Raw genomic sequence first — 26603 nt, 5'->3', positions numbered from 1 at the left:
GATAAATAAATAGGTGTTGGGAAAGCTTCTCACTGAAGCCTTCTTCCATTCATGATCAACTCTAAATGGGGTGAATCTTTCATAAATAAACAAATCTTTGACCAGAAGCAGGGTGACCAGATGTCATAACCACAAAGGAGGACAAGGCACTGCAAAATATCAGACTCTCAAGAAAAATGTAAGACATTACCAAATAAAAGCTTTGAAAACACCCATATAAATTAATAAGAATAATAATTCCATTCTTCTTAGTCATGCTCAAAAATGAAGGATGTTTTGGAATTCCTCATGGAGAGAAGGCTGAAATGGAGGACATGTCCTGGAAAAAGAGGATGCCTGGTCAGCCTGGATCAGAAGACATAAAAGCAGGGTTTTGAAGTGGGTGGAGTCTTCCTGCAGTTAGCCCCTCCCCCTGAGAAAATTCTGGAATTCTGGTAGGATTCCAGGCAGTTGGGCTTTCAGTTGTGAAGCTGGGATTCTGTGGAGAGGGTTTGCCTTTGCTCTGGTGCTTCCCATCCAGTCCAACAAAAAAGCCCTCAGAGGTTCCAAGGGATGGATACCCTCACAGCCTCCTCTGTCCCCAGCAGGCCCTGGGTGCTCCAGTTCTTCAGAAACCTCTTTGGGGGCAGCAGGCAAGTGGTGCAGGAGGGGCAGAGGCCCAAGGAGGAAGCCCAGGAGAAAGAGGAGCTTGGAAGTCAATTCCTGGATTGTCCTCTTGGGCTGTCCGATACGGAAGCAATGTTGCCCACCGACCAAGAGTTGGCGGCTACTGAGACATCTCCCATTAAGATTCAGGAGGGTGTGAGAGAGAGCCACACCGAAGAGCTGTCACTGCTCAAGGGATGTAGTTTTCGAAAGGCCACCCCAAGAAATAAGAAAAAGCTTTTCGGATTGCTTAACTCAGGGGAGATGGAGATGGGAGGCTCTCATGGTTTCACTGGCACAATGATAGGTCAGTTGGTAGAGCATCCATGCGAAACGGTCCCAGCCGCAGGAGAGAAGAATAATGAGCCTGGTGACAGAGAAACACTGGGAAAGTGAGTATTATGTCTACAGCCCTGGACCAGATTCTCCTGTGTCCCTATAACCTGGCACACAAAAAAAGTGTTTCAACTCTCATTTCCTTGCCAGTAGGACCCAGCACTCAGTCACCCTTCAGTCTGGAGAATCTGAGATTGACACTTTCTCTTTGGCTGCATCTGCACTGCAGAAATAATCAAGTTTGACACCATTTTTAATAGCTCAGTGCTATGGAATTTTTGGAATTGTAGTTTGCTGTGGTTTGCAGTTGTAGTTTGTACCTCTGCTCTGGTGTCACAACAAACCACAGTTCCCAGAATTCCATAGCACTGAGCCATGATGGGTAAGGTTGCGTCAAACTGGATTATTTATGCAGTGTGGATGCAGCCTTGGTCAAACAATTGCCTTTGCTTCTAGGTTTCAGTGCATCTTAACCTAGCTCTGTCTCATTTACAGGAAGATAAGAAGATAAATTGGCTATTTTGTGACAGTTCTTCAGAATATACCCTGAACTGGCTTCTGATACTTGGGAGCTGATTAAGATTTGAATTGTCTATAGGTGATTATTGTAACTGTGATGAGCCAAGAATGGCCCAACAATAATTTTATCTTGGGGGGAGGCTGACTATAAGACAGTGAGCTGATGCCTGGGGGACTTTGCTAACTGAAGTTCACAGTTATGAGTTACTACCCAGGAAGATGTGTGCAGAAGAGTTGCTAGCACTGGCAGACAGCCAGAATTTTGCTGCTCTCGCTTGTTATCATTTTGTCTGGCTGCCAGGTTTGGGGGAATGTGATGTCTGACAAAATCCAGCAGAACTAGATTTAGCACATGTGTGTGCAGGCAGGCACTATTAATGTGAATACATGAACACTATACTGCTAGAAGGAGATCAGCCTTTACTGAAAAATGTACAGAGGTGGGTGGTGGTATTTTCAAGGGTTCCTCTGGCAAGACTGGACCTGTTTGTTTGTGAGTTGCTGCCTAGTGGATGGGCAAGAGGAAGGCTTTCTCTGCAGTTATGCAGTTGCCTGTGTTCTTGTCCCAGGTTAACACAGTCTTTGGAAGACAGGCTGGAAGTAAAGACAATTGGGGTTTTAAAAAAGGGAGAATCCCCTTCATGAAAGAAAGATACTTTGAATGTGTTCCAGAACATTTTGAAGTAAAGCCATTGTGTATATGTAGGAATCTCACAGCTTGGAAAAGTTGCCGTTTTGGATTGCAGTACCAAGTATCTTCCAGCCAACCTGGTCATCTGGGCAACTATGGACCTCCAAATTATGCTGGACAGCAACTCTCATGATCTGTGGCTAGAATCATAGAATCATAGAGTTGGAAGAGACCACAGGGGCCATCCAGTCCAACCCCCTGCCATGCAGGAAATCACAATCAAAGCATCCCCGACAGATGGCTACTGGGAATGCTGTGTAGGACTGAGGAAATTTCTAGCCCAAGCATAACTGAAGAGCCATAGGTACTTACTCCTATCTTGAGAAAGAGAGGGGAATTACTTCTGAGCATACTCAGTGGCAACTAACCTGAGGTGTCAGTATTTTTGAAAAGAAACCTTAATAGTTAATAATAATAATAAAATTTATTTATATACCGCTATTCCATTCGATCACAGCGGGGTACAACAATTGCAATAACGATACAATACAAGATAAAAATTGCAATAGATAATTAAAACTTACAAACAGTGCACAGTATACATAAAATCAACATTAAGCCAAGCCAGCAATATACTCGAAGATGTTAATCATATAGGGGGGCCCACAGATATCACGGAACATCAGGGAAGGCTTGATGAAACAAAAAGGTCTTCAGTCTCTTTTTAAAGAGATCCAGGGAGGTGGCGGTGCGGAGCACCTCGGGGAGGGTGTTCCAGATCCCAGGGGCCAAGATGGAAAATGCCCTTTGAGAGGTTGACCTATATCTTGTAGAAGGGATCCTCAATAAACTCTTCCCAGATGACTTGAGTGTCCGGGGCGGATTATATGGGGAGAGGTGGTCCTCCAAGTACCCTGGGCCCAAGCCATTTAGGGCTTTATAGGTTATAACCAACACCTTGTATTGTGCCCGGAAGCGAACAGGCAGCCAATGGAGATCATACAAAATTGGTGTTATATGGTCGGCCCTGGAGCATCCAGTGACCAGCCTAGCTGCCATATTCTGTACTAACTGAAGCTTCCGGGTTTGGTACAAGGGTTGCCCCATGTAGAGTGCATTACAGAAATCCAACCGAGAGGTTACCAGGGCATGTACCGCTGTTTCAAGGTCCCCCCGGCCTAGGTAGGGTCGCAGCTGGCATATCAGCCGAACCTGATAGCAGGTGCTTCTGACTGTCGCATCCACCTGAGAAGTCAGCTGGAGCGACGAGTCCAAAAGCACCCCCAGACTGCGAACTGAGTCCTTCAGGGGGAGCGTGACCCTGTTCAGGACAGGTGGACAAATATCCCCCCCCCCCCGGGCCGGGAGAACCTATCACTAGCACTTCCGTTTTCTCTGGATTCAAACTGAGTTTGTTTTCCCTCATCCAGCCCATTATCGACTCCAAGCAGGCATTTAGAGGAGAGATGCCATCCCTAGTCACTGCATCAGTCGGAGACACAGAGAAACATATTTGGGTGTCATCAGCATACTGATAACACCACGCCCCATGTCTCCGGATGATCTCTCCCAGCGGTTTCATGTAAATGTTGAATAGCATGGGGGACAGAATGACTCCTTGAGGGACACCAGATGTAAGCGCCCTCTCATCAGAGCAGACGTCGCCCAGCTGCACCATCTGGAATCTACCCAAGAGGTAGGAACGGAACCACTGGAGCGCAGTGCCCCCGATACCTAACTCCCTCAGGCGTTCCAGAAGGATACCATGGTCAATGGTATTGAAAGCCGCTGAAATGTCCAAAAGCACTAACAGGGACACGCTTCCCCCGTCCATGCCCAGACGGAGATCATCGACTAAGGCGACCATGGCAGTCTCAATTCCATAGCCCGCCCGGAAGCCGGTTTGAAATGGGTCTAGAAAATCTGTTTCTTCCAAGATCCCCTGAAGCTGGAAAGCAACCGCTCTCTTGATCACCTTCCCCAGAAAAGGCAGCAGCAAAACAGGTAGATAATTATTCCGAATCAGGGGGTCCAGGGAGGGCTTTTTAAGCAAAGATTTTACTATTGCTGAATGTCCCTCCCTGAAAGATGAATTAATTATACGGCGTAGCATAGAAGTGACCGCCGTTCCCCCCTGGGCTGCCAGCCATGAAGGACAGGGATCAAGAGAGCATGTCATCTTCCTAACACTACGAAGAATCTTGTCCACTTCCTCAGTACTCACAAACTCAAAGTGATCCAGTTTAACAGAGTCCACAGAATCCCTGGATACCTCTCTTATAGGATCTGAAGAAGTACTGGCATCGAGATCAGCCCTTAGCCGAGAGATTTTATCCACGAAGAAGTTGTTAAATTCGTCACAGCAGGCTTTAGAAGGATCTAGAATAGGGTTCGGGGGGGGGGGGCAGTTGTGTCAGTTCCCTCACCACCCTGAACAGCTCTGCTGGACGCGACTCCTTGGACACAGTACGTGCAGCATAGAACGAATGCTTTGCTGCACTTATTGCCACTCCATAAGCCTTCAAAAGAGACTCAAGGAGTGTCTTGTTGGCTAAGTGCTGGTGTCTTCGCCAGTTGCACTCTAGTTGTTGCACGGCCCGCTTCCTTTCCCTGAGATCTTCCGTGTACCAGGGTTGCTTATTGGAAGCAGGCCGGAAAGGACGCTTGGGAGCATACTGTGTATAGCCATGGAGAGATCCGTATCCCAGATGTTAGTCAGGGCATCAACAGAGTTGCCGTCAGTTCCAACAATATATCCCTCTAGGGCTTCTTGGAACCTTTTGGGTTCCATCAGCCTTCGAGGGTGGACCATCCTAATAGGTCCTCCACACCCGGGGGGGCTTAGAGTGGAAGCCTTGATTCGAGCCTCGATCAGGAAGTGGTCCGTCCATGATAGGGCAGAGATACTGAAGACCTCTGCCCACGGAGTATCCATGTCCGAACTAAAGACGACGTTGAGAGTGTTACCAGCACAATGTGTGGGCCCTGAGACCAATTGGGACAGGCCCATGGCAGTCATGGTAGCCATGAACTCCCGAGCCGCACCAGTTGGACCATGACTGGCCTCGAATGGGATGTTGAGGTCCCCCAGGACAAGAAGCCTAGGGGACTCCAACACCAGTTCCGAGGCCAGTTGTGTCAGCTCGGCTAGGGAGTCTGTTAGTGCATGGGGTGGACGGTAGACCAACAGAATCCCCAGACTGTCCCTGGCCTTCAGGGTCAGGTAGACGCACTCGATGAAGTCAGTATTTCGGACATGGTTCCTGATCAAAGGAAGGGTGTTCTTATGGACCAAGGCAACACCGCCCCCCCCCCCCCCCCACCTAACCTGATCTGGTCCTTAACTGAGTACCCGGCTGGAGGGGCCTGTGCCCACACTGCTTCACTCTCAGGCCCAAGCCAGGTCTCAGTAATGCAAGCCAGGTTGCAGTTCTTATCTTGAATGAGATCGTGTATTATGTGGGTCTTATTCCTAACTGACCTGGCATTGCACAGGAGCAGAGACAGGGTTTGTGGTACAGTTGGACTGACCCTCAGTTCTCTTTGGTTAGGAGGGTGGATGGAAGGAGAGATAGATATTACGCATAGTTGTATTTTCCTCCCCATATGAAGTCAAAGGCTTTCACAGTCAGTATCCATATTTTTTGTGGGTTTTTCGGGCTATGAGGCCGTGTTCTAGAAGGGTTTAATCCTCATGTTTCACCAGCGTCTGTGGCTGGCACTCTTTGAAGATGCCAGCCACAGCTGCTAGCGAAACATCAGGAATAAACTCTTCTAGAACAAGGCCTCACAGCTCGATAAACCCACAAAAAATTATTTCCCCCCATGGTCTTGCATTTAGAATTAAGAAGCATGTGACATGATCATTCAAGCTGTAAGTAGATTTCTTTACATAAGTGGTGCAATCATGAATAATATTTCAAATAAGCTTTCTGTGTCAACAGGATTCCATGCTTTATTATAAGCCATATAATACAAAGGAGACTGATTATATGGATTTATAGATAAAAGTTAATCATTTTGGTGATGGCATTTGTCATCCAGAGGGCATGCGTTCCAGACAGGCTTCATCCCTGGAACTTTTCATTTTTTTAATAAAATACATTAGCTATCAACAGTATTGGTTTAACTCACTCCAGTGAATACACATGTCAGTTTTAATGCAGTAGATAGTAGGTGTTACTACTAATGGTAATGTCTAGATTTTGAGTAAAAATATTAGAGTGAGAATATTGGAGATTTCCATTTCCATGATGAATTGCAGAATCGATGCAGGGATCCTTTCCTGATATGATTTGCACATGATAAATTTGTTTTGATTCTAGGGATGAGGTGTCACAGGTTCTACAGGCAGCTGATGGAGCCTCCATGGCTGTGGGATCCATTGCAGATGTTAAGGACTGTAGTGCTGAAGAAGAAAAAGAACATCTGCTGAAAGGTGAGGGACATAAGTTGTTCCTTACTGACCTTTTCAGCAGCTTCAGTATAATTTACGAAATAGCAAATATGATTTTATTGTTTACAACCTGTTTGGTAAGTCTGAGGTTTCAGACATGTCTTTTAAAATCAACAAAATGGCATCAGTGAGACAGGGAGGCCATTCCAGGTTTTGGATAGCTTTCAAGGTGGTGTCCAGTGGCCAAATCTATTTAGGACCAAAGTTCAGAACCCTGGAAAGTTCTTTTAAAACATGGATTAATACCAGGAGTGCATTCACCTTCTCGCTGACATAAAAGGCACCAGGCACCAGCAGTTAACAGAAGATAAGGCTTTTAGCAAGGAACTACTATGCTCAGTGCTATGCCAAGTGATCCACCGAGATGACTAAGAGAGGGCTACAAGAATAGTCCTTGGCATAGCACACTGAATGGGAGTATTAACTTAACTCTGGCCCCACTTTCTTTTTGTTTGAAATTAAGAGAAATTCCTCCCGTGTGATAAACTCCAGAGTTAGCAAGGAAATGCAAACCCAGCAACTCTAGGCGTTCTAGGTGTAAATCATTTTCAACATCTCACTCTCAGCAATATTAGAAATTTGGAGAATGAAGGAAAATTTCAGGGGGTGAGCACAGACTTTTTAGTTGGGGAGGCAATGGCCACATTTTGCCCTCACCCCATGGCAATATCCCTTTTGTGAATGAAGGAAGGGGCTAAAACCCAGAAAACTTTGTGATGGCTCAGCAACATGGCTTTTCTTTTAAACAGAGGATGTACAAACAGAGGCTCCAAAAACAGAGCTTTCTCCCTGGAACAGACTCATCAATATGTATAAGCAACGTCGGAGACTTCCTGCTCCAAAGGTGGTAACTATGGGACAGAGGGAAGCTATTGGTTCTTATTTCTTTGCTAGTGTAATTCCAGTTAGGAGAATGAAAATAACAAAGTCATAGCACAAACTGCTCCTACCATGGTTGCAAGGTAAATTTGCTGAAAAATTTAAGAAAATCCCTGGTAAATCAGGCCTAAGGCCTATCCAGTCAAGCATTCGGCTCCCACAGTAGCTAGTCAGATGTCCAAGGATAACCCAAAAATCAGGAAACAAGCACATTAGTCCCCTCCTAATATTGCCTGGGATATTAACATACAGCCTTCATGACTAGCACTCATTTAGAATCATATCCTCAATTTGTCCAATCTCCTTTTAAACCTGTTCCACTTAGTGGTTGTCACGACATTGAGCTACTGGCTGTGTGAAGAAATACTCGTTTATACCAGTCTTGAAGTTCGTACCATTCAGCTTCAATAGATAGCCCTGAATTTTCATATTTTAAAAGACAGTTGAAATTGTCCCCAAACAATTCTTCTCCCGCATGCATAATTTTTATACATATCTATTATGTCCCCTCTCTTATGTTGTTGTGTGCCTTCAAGATGTTTCTGACTTATGTAGAACCACAGGTTTTTTGGGTTGGTTTTTTTTTTGCAAGATTTGTTCAGAGAGTGTTTTGCCTTTGCCTTCCTCTGAGGTGCAGAGAGTGTGACTTGCCCAAGGTCTACCAGTGGGTTTCCATGGCCAAGTGGGGATTTCAACCCTGGTCTCCAGAATCTCCCAACACTTAAATCACTACACGCTGGGTTTTCACTACATGCTGGATCATCTATATGGTATCATGTATAGATCAAGTGGGTGCCCTGTTCTGTATACCTTTTCTAACTCCACGACATCATCGTTGAGGTGTGGTGACTAGAACTATATAAATTATTGTGACACCATCTACCCCCTGCATAGGGAATGGTACACCACAGACTCCCCTCAATCAGGTGCCAGGCCAAAAAAAAATCAAGTAAAGAGTTTATTTGCTCCAGTGCTTAACAATAAAAGCTCTGTTAACACTCAAATAGACCAATACGTTTTATGTTGTATGGGGAGCCACTGGTGGCTATAGGGAAGCAGTTTAGCATCTCTCCTGAGTCTTTTTGCCTTCTTCCCTTCCCTGGGCAACACCATACCTTTGTGGGTGGGGCAGTAGGTTGTTCCTCCTTCCCCTGCTTGAGTTTTTCTGCAGGACTTTTCTCTGCCCCAAGGATAAGTCCAGCACTCTTTCCGCTGGCTTCTTCTTCTCCCTAATACCGCCTTCGCAATGGCTACAGTGCTGGTTTTGCCTTCTGAGCAAATTGTCTCCCTGGTGCTTGTTGCTTTTCAGTGCAGCCACCTACCTACTGATCAGCCCTGCAGCTCAGAGTTTCTCCAGTTTGGGAAAAACAGCATAGGAGAAGGTAGATAGCATGACAATCCCTGATACCCTCTTACAACTATTCATACCATAGATTTGCATAAAGGTATGATGGTATTGGAATAATGGTCATCAATATGGAATTTGACAGTACTAAATGTACATTCAGTTGACATCATCAAGTTCAGAACCCCAGCTTCTCCTTCTTGGTCAATGAGCACTGAAGATATTTTGTTGTACTGCACATCACTTTACAGCAGCTTACATTAAACTACGGCCCGTTACAAATGGGCCTTTGCGGCGCCTCCATCATGTGCTAGGGGTTGGCCAAGGACCTAGCGTCCATACCGGCCTCACCCCTAGCACGTGATGGGGGCTTAATAATGGCGGTGCCCTTTACACACGGGCGCTGCCATTTTGACATATCGGACACATAGCGTCTGCACGTTGCGCCCCGGATGTGATGCTGCGAGTGCGCGAGTAGCGCCTTGCTGCGTCCCATCCGGGGTGCAAGAAGAAGCACCATTTTGGTGCTTCTTCTTCGCTGTGTCCAGGAACTGCACGGTTTGGCTGCTGTGGTTCCCGGACGCAGCAACTGGCGGCGGTGGCAGAGCGCCACTTTTTAGCGGTCTGTAACCCGCCTACATTTGCCATTTTGATACCTGTTCTCTTAGTTTAGAGCAATTATTTTGTAACTTTAGGCTATCCCTTACTATTTTAGGCCCCTTAAATAATTTGGTGCCATTGACAAACATGGGCGCCTCACAGCTCTCCCACTGATAATTATGAACAAGTTAAAAAGCAGTTGCCTCAATACAGGTCCTTTAATTCTGGAATGTTTTATGATGTTTATATACTGTTGTCTAAATTGTATAATGTTTTATACCCTTGTTGTAACCCGCTTTGATTTCTTTTGGAAAAGCGGGCTATAAATAAACATTATTATTATTATTATTATTATTATTATTATTATGGTGCTTTCCATTTTTGTATTCCTCCACTGTGAAAATTGCCTGTTTAATCTTTTTCTGTGCCGTCTGTTACTTAACCTGTGACTAGTCTAGAAAGGAATGGGTGGAGAGCCAGCATGGTTTGAGCATTGGACTATGACAACAAACTGTTATAGAACAGTAACAGCTACAACAAAGTGTTATACACAACTAACCTAAAGGCAACAGATCGCTGTCTGAACTTGGAAGCTAAGCTGGGTCAGTCCTGGTTTGTACTTGGAGGGCAGATCACCAACAAACACCAGGTGTTGTAGGCTATATTTCAGAGAAAGGAACTAGCAAAACTACCTCTGAGCATTCCTTGCCTAAGAAGTTTCTCACAGGAGGGAAAATGGAAGTTTAGAATGGTAAGAACCTGTTATTAACTCACAATTGTACAATTGGTTTTAACATGCAAAATGCTGGTATCCCATGCAGAATCTGAGATCAATCTGCACTTGTGCACAAATGCGCAAATGGTTTTTATATGACAGGACCAAAGTGCCGCTATTCCTATAATGATAAAAGTGCATGCATCCCAAAAAAGCAATCAAATGTGCAAATGATTTTCACAGATAGACCGTCACAAATCTCTGTGTATATGTCCCTGCCTTTCCTCAGCAGCTGTTCCTTTAAGAGCCCTGGCTATGGGAGAAGGCTGAAGCAGGAGACAGACAGACATACACATGAAAGAGCATGGGGGAATTGAGCCTTTTCTCTATCTGGCTTGATCTGTCCCTGCCTTTGCCTCAGTAGCTGTTTCTTTAAGAGCTCTGGCTCAGAGGGAAGGCTAAAGTGATCCCCAAACTGTCCCTTTTAAGGGATTTTGGACTTCACCTCCCAGAAGCCTCAGCCATGTTGGCCAATAGCTTGGGATTCAGGGAGCTGAAGTCCAAAATCCCTTAAAAGGGACAGTTTGGGGATCACTGTAGACTGAAGCAGGGCACACACAGGAGTGTCCGGGACTCAAACAAGCATTATTTTACTTATTCCACAGCACTGGAAGTAAACTCACCCCAAAGAACCACAGGAAATCTCACAACAAACACAAAAACATGGAAAATCCCATGAATAAACAGCAAGTGGCTTTCACATTACAGCAATTATGCAAAAAAGCAAATTCATGAATGAAATGGAAATGAAAACGATATTTTCCTGAAAATGCTTATTTCCTGGTTCATGTCACTTTCTTGTCAAATTCTAAGTGGTTTGTGTGCAACATTGTGTGAAAACCATTTGCACAATTGTGCCTAATATGCTGGATAACTGTGGGTTCTGACCCTTTTAAACTTCCAGTTTTCCCTGTGTGATAAACTCCTAAGAAAACCATAAGTTAACCAATGATTTGAAGGCGTGCGCGCACGCACGCACGCACATGCACATGTTAAATAATATCAGAAGAATGACAATAGAAACAGCAGAGACACTCAACACTCTTGAAATATACAATGCCAAAACTAATGACAAAATAACTCACAGCCTACATTCATAGCTGCATTGCTGTTGAAATACTTCAGCTTCATTCTCCTCACAATTTGTAAAGTGGGGGGAAAAAAGAGACAGTTATGAAATTTAATGAATGGGCGAAACACTTTTGACTGAGAAGAGTGGTGGAAGGGAAGAGCTAAGAAGGTTCTTTGTGAAATTTGTATTCAGAGGAAAGCCTGAGTAGGAATGGATCTTGACAAAGACACTGATGTTCCAGAACAACTGAGAAGGCAATTCATTCTTTTCCTGTGTGAATAACACATTCACCACTCAGTTGTTTAATTTATCTTGCTTGAAGACATTTCTGTAATGACTGTGCCACAGCAAACCTGAATAAGATTTAGATAACAGTGTGCTCTAGCCAGGAGCATACTGCCATCTTTGTCAAATGAAGTTATATGCTCTTAATAGAAAGGAAGAGTGCCGGCATTTTAAAACTAAGAGCTTGATGGTTACATTCCCTCTCCATGGATCACCTTCGCCTAAAACTGTTTTTTTTTCATATTAGAAGAAGCTGTTAAAAAGTCTATGTAACTTGTAGTTAAGCCCCTGGTCTTTTTGCATTAAACATCAGATTAGACATTTTCTTCCTCTGCATTTTCTTTGGCAGTTTTTTCGATCAACCTTTGGGTGAATAATGCCTCTTTCCATTTAGTTGCAGGACAAAATGTCCCATAAGACTTTTGAATGTGATAATATATTTATTTATTTGATCAATGCTATGTGTTCCAAATACTACACAACCATTTCCCTTTGATCAGGGATGGGGAACTGTTAGGGGCCACTTGTTGTTGCTGCTGCTGCTGCTGTTGTGTGCCTTCAAGTTGTTTCTGACTTGGTGACCCTAAGGTGAACCTATCCTGGAGTTTTCTTGCCAAGTTTTTTCAGAGCAGGGTTGCCATTGCCATTCTCTGAGGCTGAGAGTGTGTGATTTGCCCAAGGTCCTCCAGTGGGTTTCTATGCCTGAGCCTAAGGTTAAAGATATTGTGGCCTGAACTAGAACACAGTTCACTTTATGTATAAACTGTTAGTCTTAACTTGCACCTATATTTAAAAATCTCAGTATGGGATGTATGTAAATAGTGGGTTTAAAAGGTCATCAAATGGCTGAGATACCATTTATGATATATATACATGGTAATCAAAGTGTTCTAGACTTACTGTGCTAATAGGAAATATCCATATTAGGGAACAGATGTGGTTTCTGATGGAGTCTTGAATATGTTGCTAAGCTCTAGTAGAATATTTTTGTTTTCAAGTTTTCCCTTGAAGTTCTTTTGTTGAAGGATCAGCAGCAAAGTATCTTTCAAGACTGAAATGCAAGGTTGGTGTCAGTCTTGTCCTTGGCTGTTTAGGGACACCAGTGAGTTCTAGTCATAATTTGATCAATATTTCCTATTTTATTTTTCCCACAATGCCATAGGCATTGTGAACAAAATACCCTTCATAAAAATGAAGTTTATTAATGGTTCTAGGTGGTGAAATGCAACTTGTGTCAAAAGATGGATATGATATCATTTACATATTGTTGCAAAACATGTTACTAAAAATAAATATAATTAAGACCTTTGCAGAAGCACTTGGTTTGTACAGTGAACATTCAAGAAGTCTAAAATAGATGTAGAAAATCCACTGCTATATCTAGAATTGTTGCACTTGGCACGTCATCAGTGAGTATCATGTATGCAACCCACCAGACTTGATTACATCTTGAGTTTAATTATTTATTTTATTTATGGGATTTCTAGCTCTCCTTTCTCTCAAAATTGACTCAAAGTGAGTTGAGGGACCTGAAAAGTTGTCACTCCTGTCACCCCAACATCGTTATCACCTCATTTTTTGTAGAAAAGAAATAAGAGTCAACTTTAATTTTCATAATGTATCAGAAAGGTATAGGTAATTCTGCCTCCTTACCACACACACAGAGCATCCAGAAGTCTGGATTAGAATCATAGAATCATAGAATCGTAGAGTTGGAAGAGACCACTAGGGCCATCCAGTCCAACCCACTGCCATGCAGGAAATCCAAATCAAAGCATCCCCGACAGATGGCCATCTAGCCTCTGTTTAAAGACCTCCAAGGAAGGAGACTCTATCACCTTCCAAGGGAGTTTGTTCCACTGTTGAACAGCCCTTACTGTCAGGAAGTTCCTCCTAATGTTCAGGTGGAATCTCTTTTCCTGGAGCTTGCATCCATTGTTCCGGGTTCTATTCTCTGGAGCAGCAGAAAATAAGCTTGCTCCCTCCTCAACATGACATCCCTTCAAATATTTAAACAGGGCTATTATATCACCTCTTAACCTTCTTTTCTCCAGGCTAAACATCCCCAGCTCCCTAAGGCGTTCCTCATAGGGCATGGTTTCCAGACTCTTCACCATTTTAGTCGCCCTCCTTTGGACACGCTCCAGTTTCTCCACATCCTTTTTGAATTGTGGAGCCCAGAACTGGACACAATATTCCAGGTGGGGCCTGACCAAAGCAGAATATAGTGGCACTATTACTTCCCTTGATCTAGACACTATACTTTTATTGATGCAGCCTAAAATTGCATTGGCCTTTTTAGCTGCCGCATCACACTGTGCAGATTAGTGCAGAATGTGGCCACTAGAGTTGTTGGGTTTTTTCCAAAACACACTGTTCTGTTTCATCTGCATTAGTTACTTGAATATTTCTGGGGACAACTTAAATGGTTATCAGCTAGAATGTCCTAAATGATAAATAAATAAATAATAAATAAAGCTTTTATTTATATACCGCGCCTTCCATAGATCAGGGCGGTTTACATAAAATTACAATACACATACAATAGTTAAAAACAACACCATACAAAGTACAAGAATAAAAGTAAAATGACACCAGCTAAAACCCCAGTAGCCCATCCTCACAGCCACGGAAGAGGAGGGAGGCCCGCAGGGTTTTTATGCGGGGAATGCTAGCTGGAAAAAAAAGGTTTTCAACTCCCTTTTAAATTGGGCCAGGGAGGTGATCGAGCGGAGCTCGGCGGGCAGCGTGTTCCAAAGGGCCGGGGCGGCGATGGAAAATGTCCGCCTTGCGACGGAGGTAAGCCTAGCCCCTGGCACCTTCAGTAGTAGCTGCCCGGATGTTCTGAGGGTGCGGGACGGAATGTATGGGGAGAGGCGGTCCTTCAAGTACCCTGGACCCAAGCCATTTAGGGCTTTATAGGTAATCACCAACGCCTTATATTGGGCCCGGAAACGAATAGGCAGCCAGTGAAGATCTTTAAGCACCGGTGTTATATGGCTGGTCCTGGGAACACCAGTGACCAGCCTGGCTGCCATATTTTGCACCATCTGTAGTTTCCGGGTTTGGTATAAGGGTTGCCCCATGTAGAGTACATTGCAGAAATCCAGTCTCGAGGTTACCAGAGCATGTACAACAGTTTCTAGGTCCCTCTGGGTCAGGTATGGGCGCAGCTGGCGAATAAGCCGCAGCTGATAACAGGTGTTCTTGACCGTCGCATTCACCTGAGCAGTCAGGTGAAGCGACGAATCAAGAAGCACCCCCAAACTGCGCACGGAGTCCTTCACAGGGAGCGTGACCCCGTTCAGGACGGGTGGAACCACCGCCATTCCTGACCCAGGGGAACCTATCACTAGTACCTCCGTTTTCTCTGGATTCAGCTTGAGTCGGTTTTCCCTCATCCAGCCCATTACTGACTCTAGACAAGCCACGAGAGGAGAGACGCCATCCCCAGTCACTGCATCAGTCGGAGACATAGAGAAAATGATTTGGGTGTCATCAGCGTATTGATAACCCCGCGCCCCATGTCTCCGGATGATCTCTCCCAGCGGTTTCATGTAAATGTTAAATAGCATGGGAGACAGAATGGCTCCTTGAGGGACCCCAGTTTTAAGGGTCCGCTCATCAGAACACACGTCTCCCAGCTGCACCATCTGGGACCTCCCAGAGAGGTAGGACCGGAACCACTGGAGCGCAGTGCCCCCGATTCCCACCTCTGCCAGGCGTCCCAGAAGGATACCATGGTCTATGGTATCGAAAGCCGCTGAGATGTCCAAGAGCACCAACAGGGACACGCTTCCCCCGTCAATGCTCAGACGGAGATCATCGACCAGGGCGACCATGGCCGCCTCAACCCCGTAACCCGTCCGAAAGCCAGTTTGAAATGGGTCCAGATAATCCGTTTCATCCAAGATCGCCTGAAGTTGGATTGCAACCGCCCTCTCGATGACCTTTCCCAAAAATGGCAGCAGCGAAACTGGCCGATAATTATTATAAACCAGGGGGTCGAGGGAGGGCTTTTTTAAGATAGGTTTTATAATGGCCAATTTAAGTTCTGATGGAAATTGGCCCTCCCTCAAAGATGTATTAATAATCCGGCGTAACAGCAAGGTTACCGCCGGTCCCCCCTGGGCCGCAAGCCACGAGGGACAGGGATCGAGAGAGCAGGTTGTCTTCCGAACACTTCCGAGGATCTTGTCCACATCATCGGTACTTACCAACTCAAACTGATCCAGTTTAATGGAGTCCGCGGAGGCTCTGGATACCTCTACTCTAGGTTCTGCTTGAATGTCGGCATCAAGACCTTCGCTTATCCGAGAGGTTTTATCCGCGAAAAAGTCGTTAAAACGGTCACAGCAGGCCTTCGAAGGTTCAAGGATCTGGTTCAGGGCGGGGGGGAGCTGAGTTAGCTCCCTAACCACCCTGAACAACTCTGCCGGACGCGACTCTGCGGACGCAATACGAGCACCATAGAACGAGTTCTTTGCTGCTCGTATTGCCTCTCCGTAGTCCTCTAATAGTTGGTCTAGGAGAGCCTTGTCGTCTAAGCGAAGGTGTTTCCGCCAACGGTACTCTAGCCGTCGCAGTTCCCGCTTCCTTGCCCGGAGATCTTCCGTGTACCAGGGCTTACATTTGGAAGCGGGCCTGAGAGGGCGCTTGGGAGCGATGCTGTGTATAGCCCTTGAGAGACCGGTATTCCAAATACCAGTCAGGGCATCAACAGAATCGCCGTCACTTCCAACCATGAACCCCTCTAAGGCTTCTTGGAACCTCTCAGGTTCCATCAGCCTTCGAGGGTGGACCATCCGAATAGGTCCACCACCCCCGGGAGGGCTCTGGGTAGAGACCTTGATTTTTGCCTCCACCAGGAAGTGATCCGTCCATGGCAAGGGGGAAATATTAGTTATTTCCGCCCACGGATTTTCCGCATCCGAACAGAAGATCAAATCAAGAGTATTACCCGCACAATGCGTAGGACCCTCTATCAGCTGAGACAGGCCCATGGCCGCCATGGTATCCATGAATTCGCGAGCTGCACCGGGTGGAACATAGCTGGCCATGAGGGAGATGTTGAAGTCGCCCAGGACAAGTAGCCTGGGTGTCTCCAGCATCAGCTCATGATGTGGGATCTGTCTACATAAAGATTGCCCTCTCCAATATGAACCACCCTACCCATTTTACTTGGTATGAGAGACCTTCCTCCATTTCTTGTCACTAATAGAGAGCCAGTTTGCTGGGTTGTGGGGCATGGCATTTATTATGATATAGTTGTACCTTTGCTCCAAAGTATAGGCTAAAATATTTTAAATAAATAACGTAATGTCTCATTTAATGGGTTGAAAATATAAATGGGTCTAGGCAAGGTTTGTTACAGAAATACAGTATGTGTTTTATTGTCTTGCAAAACAATTATGAAATCTAAAACTATGTAAGTGGGTGAACATACAAGAATACAGAAACTAAGTTATCAGGTTAGAGCAATGAGTCATCATAACTGTTTACATTGTTAGGCTTAAGAAAGCATTTAACAGTTTTCTGCTGGCTTGACAAAGAAAAGCAGTGGCAGGTGACATTTAGTTTCTCAGTAAATCACAAATTTTGTTCAGGTCATTCCCAAGGGCAAGAGAACCGAGAAACTAAGGCAAAAAAATAAACACTAAGGAGTATATAAGCAGAGAATTCCAAAAGTCTTGATAATATTTTCATCTGCATGGGTGCTGATTAAGTAGCAGCTAGGAGTAATGTCTCTCAAAATCTGCCTTCTGACCAGAAATTTTATAGTATGGAAGTAGGAGAGCACTGCAGAACAGCACTTCACAAGCAGAGGAAGCCTAATGACCATACAGCCAACAAATATTTGGTGCTATAGGGAATTTGGTTTACAGCAGTGATGGGTTTGCCATCACTGGTTTAGAGAAAAGACCCTTCAGATAGCAAACCTCTTTTCTGCTGCCTGAACTCAGAGGTCTGTTGAGAAATCTGCCAAGAGACAGGTCTGCTGACAGAGCTGCTTTGATGGCTAAGATTTGCTACATGGTGAGCTTAAAAGGGAGAGGGAGGAGACACATTATGCTGCTGGTTATGCCAGATCCAAGCCTCCTCTGGCTGAGGGACACAGCCACAATGCCAAAACAAAGTTAGGCCAGCATGAGGGTAGGGTAGTCTTAAGGAATTTCCAGTGTCCCCGCATTGGAAGAGGTCTGGTTTCAGCATGGCTCCAGTTGCTTTAGTCAGTTCAGCCAGCTTTGGCCATTTTGGCTAATTAGGATTGCACTGCACTCCTTTATTTACAGCACAGTCCTATGAATGAATTGAAAAGTTCTACTAAGACTTAGCCAGGTCATTGTTTACATAGGATTATGCCTTCAATTGCATGGTATTGTAATGTTTAATACAACAGAGACAATACAATACACCTGCATCCCTTTACTTCTGCAATGAATAGCACTAGAGACCTTTTTTTAAAAAAAAGAAATGAAAACTGCATATTAAGCAAAGGGCCTGGAATATCCCTGAGGGGGGGGGGGTCAAGCCTCACAAGAAGCCCTGTTTGAAATGTACAGCCATCATTGTTTGAAGTTATATAGCTGTAAAGCTCTACCTGTGAGGAAGGCTTTATAAGATCATGAAAGTAACCTTCTATAATGTGGGATCCTTTTATGCATCCATACAATTCAGAAAACAAAAGCTTTTGATTCTACTCCATAATCTTTAAAATTCTTTCTTCTATTTTTGACCAAAGCTTTGAATAATTTGCCTCTACCTTTTCCAAGAAGCAAATCAAGGCTGTGTTGCTGACTGCACTATTAATCTTTGGAGCTCTTTTTGCCCTGGACTGAAGGGCTTGCCTTCTAAGCTGTGGTCCTATTTTATTTTACTGAGTGGCTAAGGTTAGAACCTTGACAAAACCTGTTCTGAACGCTTTGTGAAATAATTGTTATGTCTTTTTATAATTATAATGGTTATGCACTGAAATGAAATGTGATTTGGAACCTCACTGTTTGCTCTGATTAAAGAAAAAAGGAGTGTGGTGTAGTGGTTTGAATATTGGACTATGAATCTGCAAGACTGGGGTTCAAATACTTGCTTGGCCATAGAAGGCTACTAGGTGGCCTTGCACAACTCACATTTTATCAGCTTCAGCGGAAGGCAAAGTCAAAGCCCCCTCTGAACAAATATTCCCAAGAAAACCTGATGAGAGGGTTGCCATAAGTCAGAAAAAACCTGGAGGTACACAACAAGGGGGGAAAAAGAGAACCTGAAAACTTCACTATCTGAAAGACTCCAGGATTTGACAGGAAGGCTGCTACACTGGCAGATGCCATCATGACAAATATGCCAGCACAACACCTCAGGAAAAGCCAGCTTTAACCACAGGCAGAGTGAAGTGACTGTCACAGAGCATAGGTGTGTGTGTGTGTGTGTGTGTGTGTGTGTGTGTTGGGGCAGAAGCAGCAACAACAAGAAACTGGAGGATAGTGCTGTATGTCACATGACCTGTTGTGTGCCCTGAAAGCTAGCCTGCTGTTGTGCATTCTCCTTATGTTCTCTTGTAGTCTCATCACCAGGATATTTCAGCACAACCATTAATCGAAGGTGAAACCACACTGGACCTAATGGTATTTGGAATTGCTGCATCTAAGGACCATGTCCCCTTAACAAAGCCCTGTGGGGCTGGCTCTGCCTATGGGTAAGAGGTGTGTGTGTGTGTGTGTGTGTGTGTGTGTGTGTGTGTGTGTGTAATGTTCTTCATCTTTCAGGTTCTGAAACATTTAACAGTCCCTCGCCCCACCTCTGATGGTATGAAGTAGTATATGCTAACCTGTAAGATCAAACAAATACCAAGTTTCATTTTTAGCACACCCAAAAGATACTGCTCTTGGCCAGGGTTCCTGTCACCTTGACATTGGAGCCTAGTAGTGTGCTTCAGCGGATGCTTCAGGAAGCAGGGTTGGGAAGAAAAGGATCAATGTTGCTTTCTTACTCTTTTGGAAACTATTACCTGCTGTGCTGTGTAGTATTAAAGCTTTTGAGCTTGCGATTGCCTGGCAGGCCTCAGCACAAGTCCTTCATTGTTATATAATAGCAATTATATGCTCAGATAACATAGTATACAAGTATTGTACTCCATATATGATGGGTGCAGAAGTTTCCGGAAAGTGGGAAGGGAAAGCTATACTTTTCCTTTTCTTCCCACCTGAAATCTATCCATGTAATGCAGGAAAGGGATCAGCATATAGAGAGATCTTATAGCATCTCTGAGACTAACTGAAAGAAAGAAGTTGGCAGCATGAGCTTTTGTAGACTTAAGTCTACTTCCTCAGATGCATGAAAAGAAGGAAAGGGAGTTATTTAACATCATGGGCCTATATCCTCCCTAATGCCAGTTTCCCTCACTCGGGCAACTGACATAAGCTGACAGGTGCTTAGGAAAGGCATCTCATCTTCAGCATACACACCATTGTTCTGTTACTCTTGGAGGCCATTGAGCAGGCAATGAGTGTGTTGTTTTTTTAAAAAAATATATCCTTAATTGACAAAACTGATCTCTTTTTCAGAGTTACAGTAGTGTCAGTCAAAGCAAGGGAGTTGCCACAGATAGCAGCTCTTGAGTGTCATAGAATTATAGAGTTGGAAGAGACCCCAAGGGCCATCCAATCCAACCCCCAGCCATGCAGAAACTCACAATCAAAGCACCCCTGAGAGATGGCCATTCAGCCTCTGTTTAAAGACCTCCAAGGAAGGAGACTCCACCACACTCAAAGGCAGCATGTTCCACTGTCTTGAAGGGACAGCAAATTGTTAGCTATTTTATTTGTTATTTATTTTATATGTACTTTTACTGCTGGGGATGGAGTGAGGTGCCTGTGGGACTATCTGCCTGATGTGCTAAAATAGCTTGCCTGGCTCTGGATGCTATGTGCCTTAGTTTGGGCAGATGGGATCCCATCTGCCACTCTTCTAAAAGCAGCAAAATATTTTGGGCTTGACTTGAATATTTGGGTAATCCCTTGAGTAGGCTGAAATTCCTTCTTGTCCATGGGTAGCCCTCCTTTGTTGCCAGTATGATAGAAAAAGGGCCACCAAGTTCAATGTTATAGGAATCACGAAGAACAGTAAAGCTTTCTATAGGTAATTTACAGTGCAGCTATTTTAAGAGAGAAAAAAGATCTGGGCATAATTTTGGTAATGTTAGTTTTATGTAAGCCATAAAGATTTCAGTGGAAGTGAATTAATTGATGTTTAAATGCTTTTTTGGAATCCATTGGACTAAGAGGAGAAGTAACTAGCAGCTTTACAAATGCAGTTAATTTGGGGGTTTGTTTATTTGTTTGTTTGTTTGTTGTGGTTGGTTAGTTGGTTATGGAAACTCTGAGTACTCTCTCCTTGAGATGAGAAAAAATTCCCCTGAAGTTGTTATTTGAGTTTCAAGCAAAGCTCCCTTTGAGGCTGATCTCAAACCAAACATTTGAAATGTATTTTTTAAAAGCAGGACAATAGTGGATTAGCATCTCTGTGCCAAGGAAGGCTGTTTGCCTATTACAAAATAAACTAAAAGTACAGTAGAAAATTATGCATCTGTCAGATTAGAGCAGGAAGGAATTTGTGATACTACTACAGGATGGCCACTAGGTGTCAGTGTCCAGTTGAAAATAAATCCATCTGCTTTAAGTGTGTCTCTAATACCTGCAGCCAACCTGTTTGTCAAATATGTGCTGGACTAAGTCAAGCGAATGCTACCTTATGCACACATTCCACATGCAGTCCTATGTGCCTTCATGCAATTTTACCTTCAGGCTACCATGCTGAAGCAACAACAAATAGCAGTGCAGTTTTGGGAGAAGCAAGTAAAAATATTGCTGTTCTTGACACTATAGCCAGGTTCACTGTCCACCGCTTGTGGTATCTGTCCCACAGCTTGTCTATCCATGATACACAACTATGGAGAAAGTAAATTATTTAATAGGGCATATTTACAGTATCTCAGGTATCCAAGCTCATACAAATGACAAGTGGCATTTTCTTCTTCCTATGCCTGTCCTGTTGAGGGAACATTTTTTTTTTAAAAAAATGTAATTGTAGGGTTTGAAATAATCTTTAGAGACAAACATTTTCTGCTGTAAACAGCTACTACAGAAGCAGTTCATCAATGTTTTCATTAAACAAAATGACAAAAACAAAGATTAGCTCTCCTTTTACCCTGTAGCAATGGCTCACCATTTTATATATGTCCCCCTCCTTAAATATCATTTTGATCTAGTCTGTGTGCTTCTTCTCTATAGCATTAAATTTAGTGTGTGTGTGTGTGTGTGTGTGTGTGTACATGTGTGTGTTTGCTTAAATAGCAAAGAGATGATCATCTCACAGCATAGAGATCACCCTTTCTGAAAAAGAAAACAAGAAAATGTTGGGCTATTAGTACTATGTCAAAGGTTGGGGAAAAAGGATTCCGCAAATTTAGGGGGAAAAGGCAATTTTATTTTCAATTTGCAAGTGCCATTAGACTGTTTTCTATGCAATGAGAAAAAGTAGGTGGGTGACATGTTTCCTTTGATCATCTGAATACATTTCGATTTAGTGTCAGTGTAGCAGCTAGAAGGACAGGAGATATGACAAGCACACTAATTCACACTACATTTCTATTTTAATTTTCTTCACCTGGCATTGTGATTCCCGATTTCTATAGGAACAATTTACAATAATAAGGTCATTGCCCTTTATGGAACAGCTTTAAACCATTTTAACTGGTCTGAAGCTAATTCATTTTTAAGTTATGATAATACAGGTAAAAGTCCTGACTTACATTTAGCATACTTTGTAGAAGCTGTTTATTTAGAGTGTTTGGATTTCAGAGAGGGAATTGAGAATAACTATTCCAAACTCTGACACTGACTCATATTTTGCCCTTAGTAAACTCACATCTCTTTTTACCTAATAGGTCAAATGAAAACAAGCAAGTATTTGCTAGATTTTGTTATTTCTTGAGATGGTCCTAATATAACCTCCTCCCCCTCTTCTTTTCCCATCAAGGGTTCCTGAAAATGAGGCCAGAGAAATTGCTGGTGATTGTGAGATAACACAGAGAAATCTGGGATTAAATGATGCAGAAAGCTTGGAGCACCCTAAGGTACTGTGGAACCAAATGCACTCTGGGTGCAAATTTGGGAGGGTAGTGAGCATGGCGGGGGGTTCTCAGTATTCCTGGTGAAGCACCTTGAAATCCACAGATAGAGATTTCACTGTGAAAAAATTAACATTGATTAAAGCACATCATGGATTACAGGGGCCAGAGGTTGATACAGCCATTTTAGGCTCCCACATTAGATCTACTTGAATCTTCTTTGATTTCTTTGATTTACTGAAAATCCTTTATCTGTCCCCTATTCTTTTTATTTTTACAGTAAAATCTGCAAGTACTTCACTTAGACATTAAAAGGGATGCAAATTTTCTTTGAGTAATCAGTTTTCCCTGCAGCCACAAGATTTCTTAGTGACACATACCTCAGCAATCAGACTTGCAGATTAAGCATGTGTCTGCCTTCCAATGACCAATCACAAAACAAAGTGTGTAAAATGCAAAATATGTAGGAGAGAAAAATCATGTGCTGTGATGAACAGAAATCTACCTGTCAAGGTAGCACCTCCTTGACAGACCTGCTAAATGGATAGTCCAGGAGGATGCTTGCCCTTCCAGAAGATACTTTTGGAAGTTGAAAATGGTGTCTGATTCTGTTAAAAACACACACATCAAACTTGCATAGTGAGCAGAAGATGATAGGAAGGAAAGGATTCCTTGTGCAGAAAAAAAAGTGTCTGAAATGTAGCAAGGCACAATAATACCTAGTTTGTGGACCAAGCATGCTACCCTCCCTCTCTCTGTCCTTTTTACACCTCTCTCTCCCTCAAAAGATGATGGTGCTTTATACCAGACACATCATATTATTTCCCCAAAACTGGGACCCAGAGTGGCTCAGAATATTTAAAGAACAGTATAATTAAAAGCATACAAAAGTGATACATTAAAATAGAATTAAATTATTACAATATTAAAATAGATTGCTCATTAAAAGAGTTGCCTGGACTCTCAAATCAAGTCAAAATGCTGGAGGAGAAATATAAAAGGTCTGGGAAGGTGTCAACAGCTACCATTGCCAATAGGGCCCTAGCAGTTGTATTATCACACCATTGGTGAAACAGACTTATTAGGTATTTGTAGCATTCCGATTCCAACCTCTAGTACTGTTACTTTGTTACAGCACTTGAATAAATTGTGCATCTTTCAAAGACCAGTCATGTTACCAAGCAAAGGCTATCTGCCACCACAACTGGGCTCTCTCCCTCATTTACTTCCCCATCAGTCATACATACCCTAAACAACATACCTGGCCTCCTAGGAGCAGGAACATTTCATCTTTCCCAAATACTGCTGCTTTGGTAGTGCAGTCACTTGCATTCTCTCCCATCCAACAAGTGAAGTTTACCCAATCTTAGAAGTAGTGACAACATCTTTATGTCAGAAGCAAGCTCATCCTCAGCTTCATCTGGCTGCCCTCCTTTGAAATTCACAAAATGCAACACCAAACATCACATCGAAAAGTCAGGTACCATATTCTAGAAGGGTTAAAATGGCAGATGTGTCATGGCAGTGTTCCAAAATTGAGTGGGAATTCAACTTTATTAGGGTGGTATCAACAAGGGAGTTTGGTGGCAAGGATCTTCTCAAACATGGAGCCAGCTGCGCCTCTGGCAAAGCACGGTTAGCCACAACCACTCTTCAGAATAGCAAAGTGAACCCTGAGGAAGGTGGAATGTAAATGTCACCAAAAGAGATAATATTACCACATGATGGTTGGTATGACTTTCTAACATTACTTCTTTTCACATTTGTTAGAATGTGTACTGAAAACGTGTGGCTGGAGTCATCGTGAGTCTGCCAACGGTGTCCTTCTGTACTTTGCTCACTGGAAGATGACATACTGAGAATTCTTATTTGTAACCTGCAAGGACTGATTCAATCCCTTTACTTGTTTTTGTGGATTCTTCTTTCCTCTCTTCTTTCTTAACCAAATACATAGCCCTTGCCCCCTTTCCTTTGCTCTCTTTGGTATAAGCCTATAACTCCAGCAGGTATGTGCTTTTAGAATATTTTTCAGGTTGCTGGATTGCTCAATTTTCCCTTCCCCAAATAATGTTGCCTCTTTTTTCCCCACTCAGCTCATTAAATGGATTTTTACAGTGAATTCATATCCTTTGTGTTCTTTGGTGTGTAGGTGGGTGTTTTTAACTTCGTGCATTAAAAGAACAAGTAATAGTTTGACGTTTCTTTGATCACAGAGGCAAAATGCTCCTCATTTGGGATACTATAATTCTTCTGTCTTACAAATCAAGGCTAAACTGAGAGGTGCTATAGCTTCTTATTTTCCTGAGGTACTTTCCCAATTGATTAGTAGAGAAAAAACACTTTGCCCTCCGAAGATGTTTCTTTCATTTACTTTGCCCTCTGCTCCTTCACGTTCCCTCTGCAGTAATAAACTTCAGATTACAAAAACATATCCATCTTGATTGATATTCTATTTCTTCACACTGATTACAGAGACAAATCTTTCAGAGTTTCAGCATTTATTTGTTGTCCTGTGTCTCATTTCAAGAACTAAAATGAATTCCAGTGGTAAAACACAAATATCCAAATTGTGAAAGCTGGTTTTGACCTCACAATTTGGCAAAATCTGCGCAGGTTGGATCTTTGCAATCTCTTGGTGTTGGTTGTTTTCAGATGTAAAATATCAAATGACTATGAGCGGTAGATACTGGCAAACAAAACACTGGAAGAAATAGCTAAAACTAAACACTAATTTTCAAATACTAGAACATGCATGAACCTGGTGTCAAAATCTGCATTTTCAGCAAAGATCTAGTATTAAAATATACAGAGAAACTCATAATACATTTTTTATGAGAAGACTGGATTTGATTCAGCATTGCCTGTTTCTTGGCACTGTCCATTCTGGTTTTTCCCCCCAGTCTTGTTTGATTAGGCAGTTGTGATCACTAGCCTGAAAACTCTGGACTAGCCCCCAGTCTTTTTAACCACAATCTGTGAAAGCTGAACAGGAATGGTTGTGACAGTGCATGGCCACTGCTAATTTGAGATTTCTATGAGAGGAAGAACACACCCTGCCAACCTGCCAGAAGACAAAGCCTTCAACACATACGCTGACTCCTGGAGGTTCCTATAAAGAACAGTGACTATTTGTGCGTAGGTTTTATTTATGGCCTTTTTTTTAAAGGTTTAGATTTGCTGTGTTCCAAACTTTATAGCATATATGTTTGAAATTCAAAGCATTGGTAATTAATCACAACACATATTCCCTCTGTTTGTAGTCTTGTGGGGTACAGTGGGCCCTTGGTATTCACAGGGATTTGGTTCCAGGACTCCATGGATACTCAAGTCCCATTAAATGCAATGGCACAGTAAAATGGTGTCCCTTGTATAAAATGGTAAAATCAAGGTTTACTTTTGGGAGTGTATATATTTTAAAAATATTTTCAAATTGTGGATGACCGAATCTGTGGATAAAAATATCTATGGATAAGGAGGGCTGACTGTACTAACAAGTTAAGAAAGGTCATATGTGGCTCTCATAAACTGCATAGGTGTCACTGCATACTGCTAGACTTATGCAAAAATCTCTGTTCAGAGTCCGGTTGAGGAGTTACAAATGTGTAAGCACCATAGTTATAGTGTTACGCCATGACTTCTGTGCCAATTCCCCTAGTCGTCACCTACCAAGCAGCAGCCTCTACAATCAATAAGGGTTTGTTTTCCTGTTGATTGGGAAGCAAAAAATTGATGATTACACTCCCTCCTGTGAGCAATCTCTGGTGTGACAGAGGACCTTATCACAATTTCCCTTTATGACGGAAATCACTCATGCAAGGGATGGGTGAGACTGTTAGCCAGCTGGGGGACTGGGGCACTTTCATAGTATGCATCCCCTAAACTAGGGACTATTTAGGGCTCAAGAATACAAAACAGTCATGAGTTTGTAACTTTAGATT

At 43.2% G+C, this 26603-nt stretch overlaps 1 protein-coding gene across 1 annotated transcript; it reads left to right on the top strand.

Annotated features, from left to right (window-relative positions):
- Positions 1–476: 476 nt before the first annotated feature.
- Positions 477–24764, top strand: LOC149316067 (uncharacterized). The gene is made up of 6 exons (XM_089518607.1): positions 477–1037; positions 6457–6569; positions 7337–7431; positions 19100–19233; positions 22575–22671; positions 24436–24764. Exons 1-6 carry the CDS (start codon positions 553–555, stop codon positions 24445–24447), a joined length of 936 nt encoding a protein of 311 aa, XP_089374733.1. The 5' UTR covers positions 477–552; the 3' UTR covers positions 24448–24764.
- The last annotated feature ends 1839 nt before the right edge of the window (positions 24765–26603 follow it).

Source organism: Sceloporus occidentalis, unplaced genomic scaffold, assembly GCF_023333645.1.
Source record: "Sceloporus occidentalis isolate IW3139 unplaced genomic scaffold, rSceOcc1.0.p SCAF_3, whole genome shotgun sequence".
NCBI classification, from domain to species: domain Eukaryota; kingdom Metazoa; phylum Chordata; class Lepidosauria; order Squamata; family Phrynosomatidae; genus Sceloporus; species Sceloporus occidentalis.
Note: the sequence above shows the minus strand (reverse complement) of the source record. Positions and strands in the feature narration are given on the sequence as shown.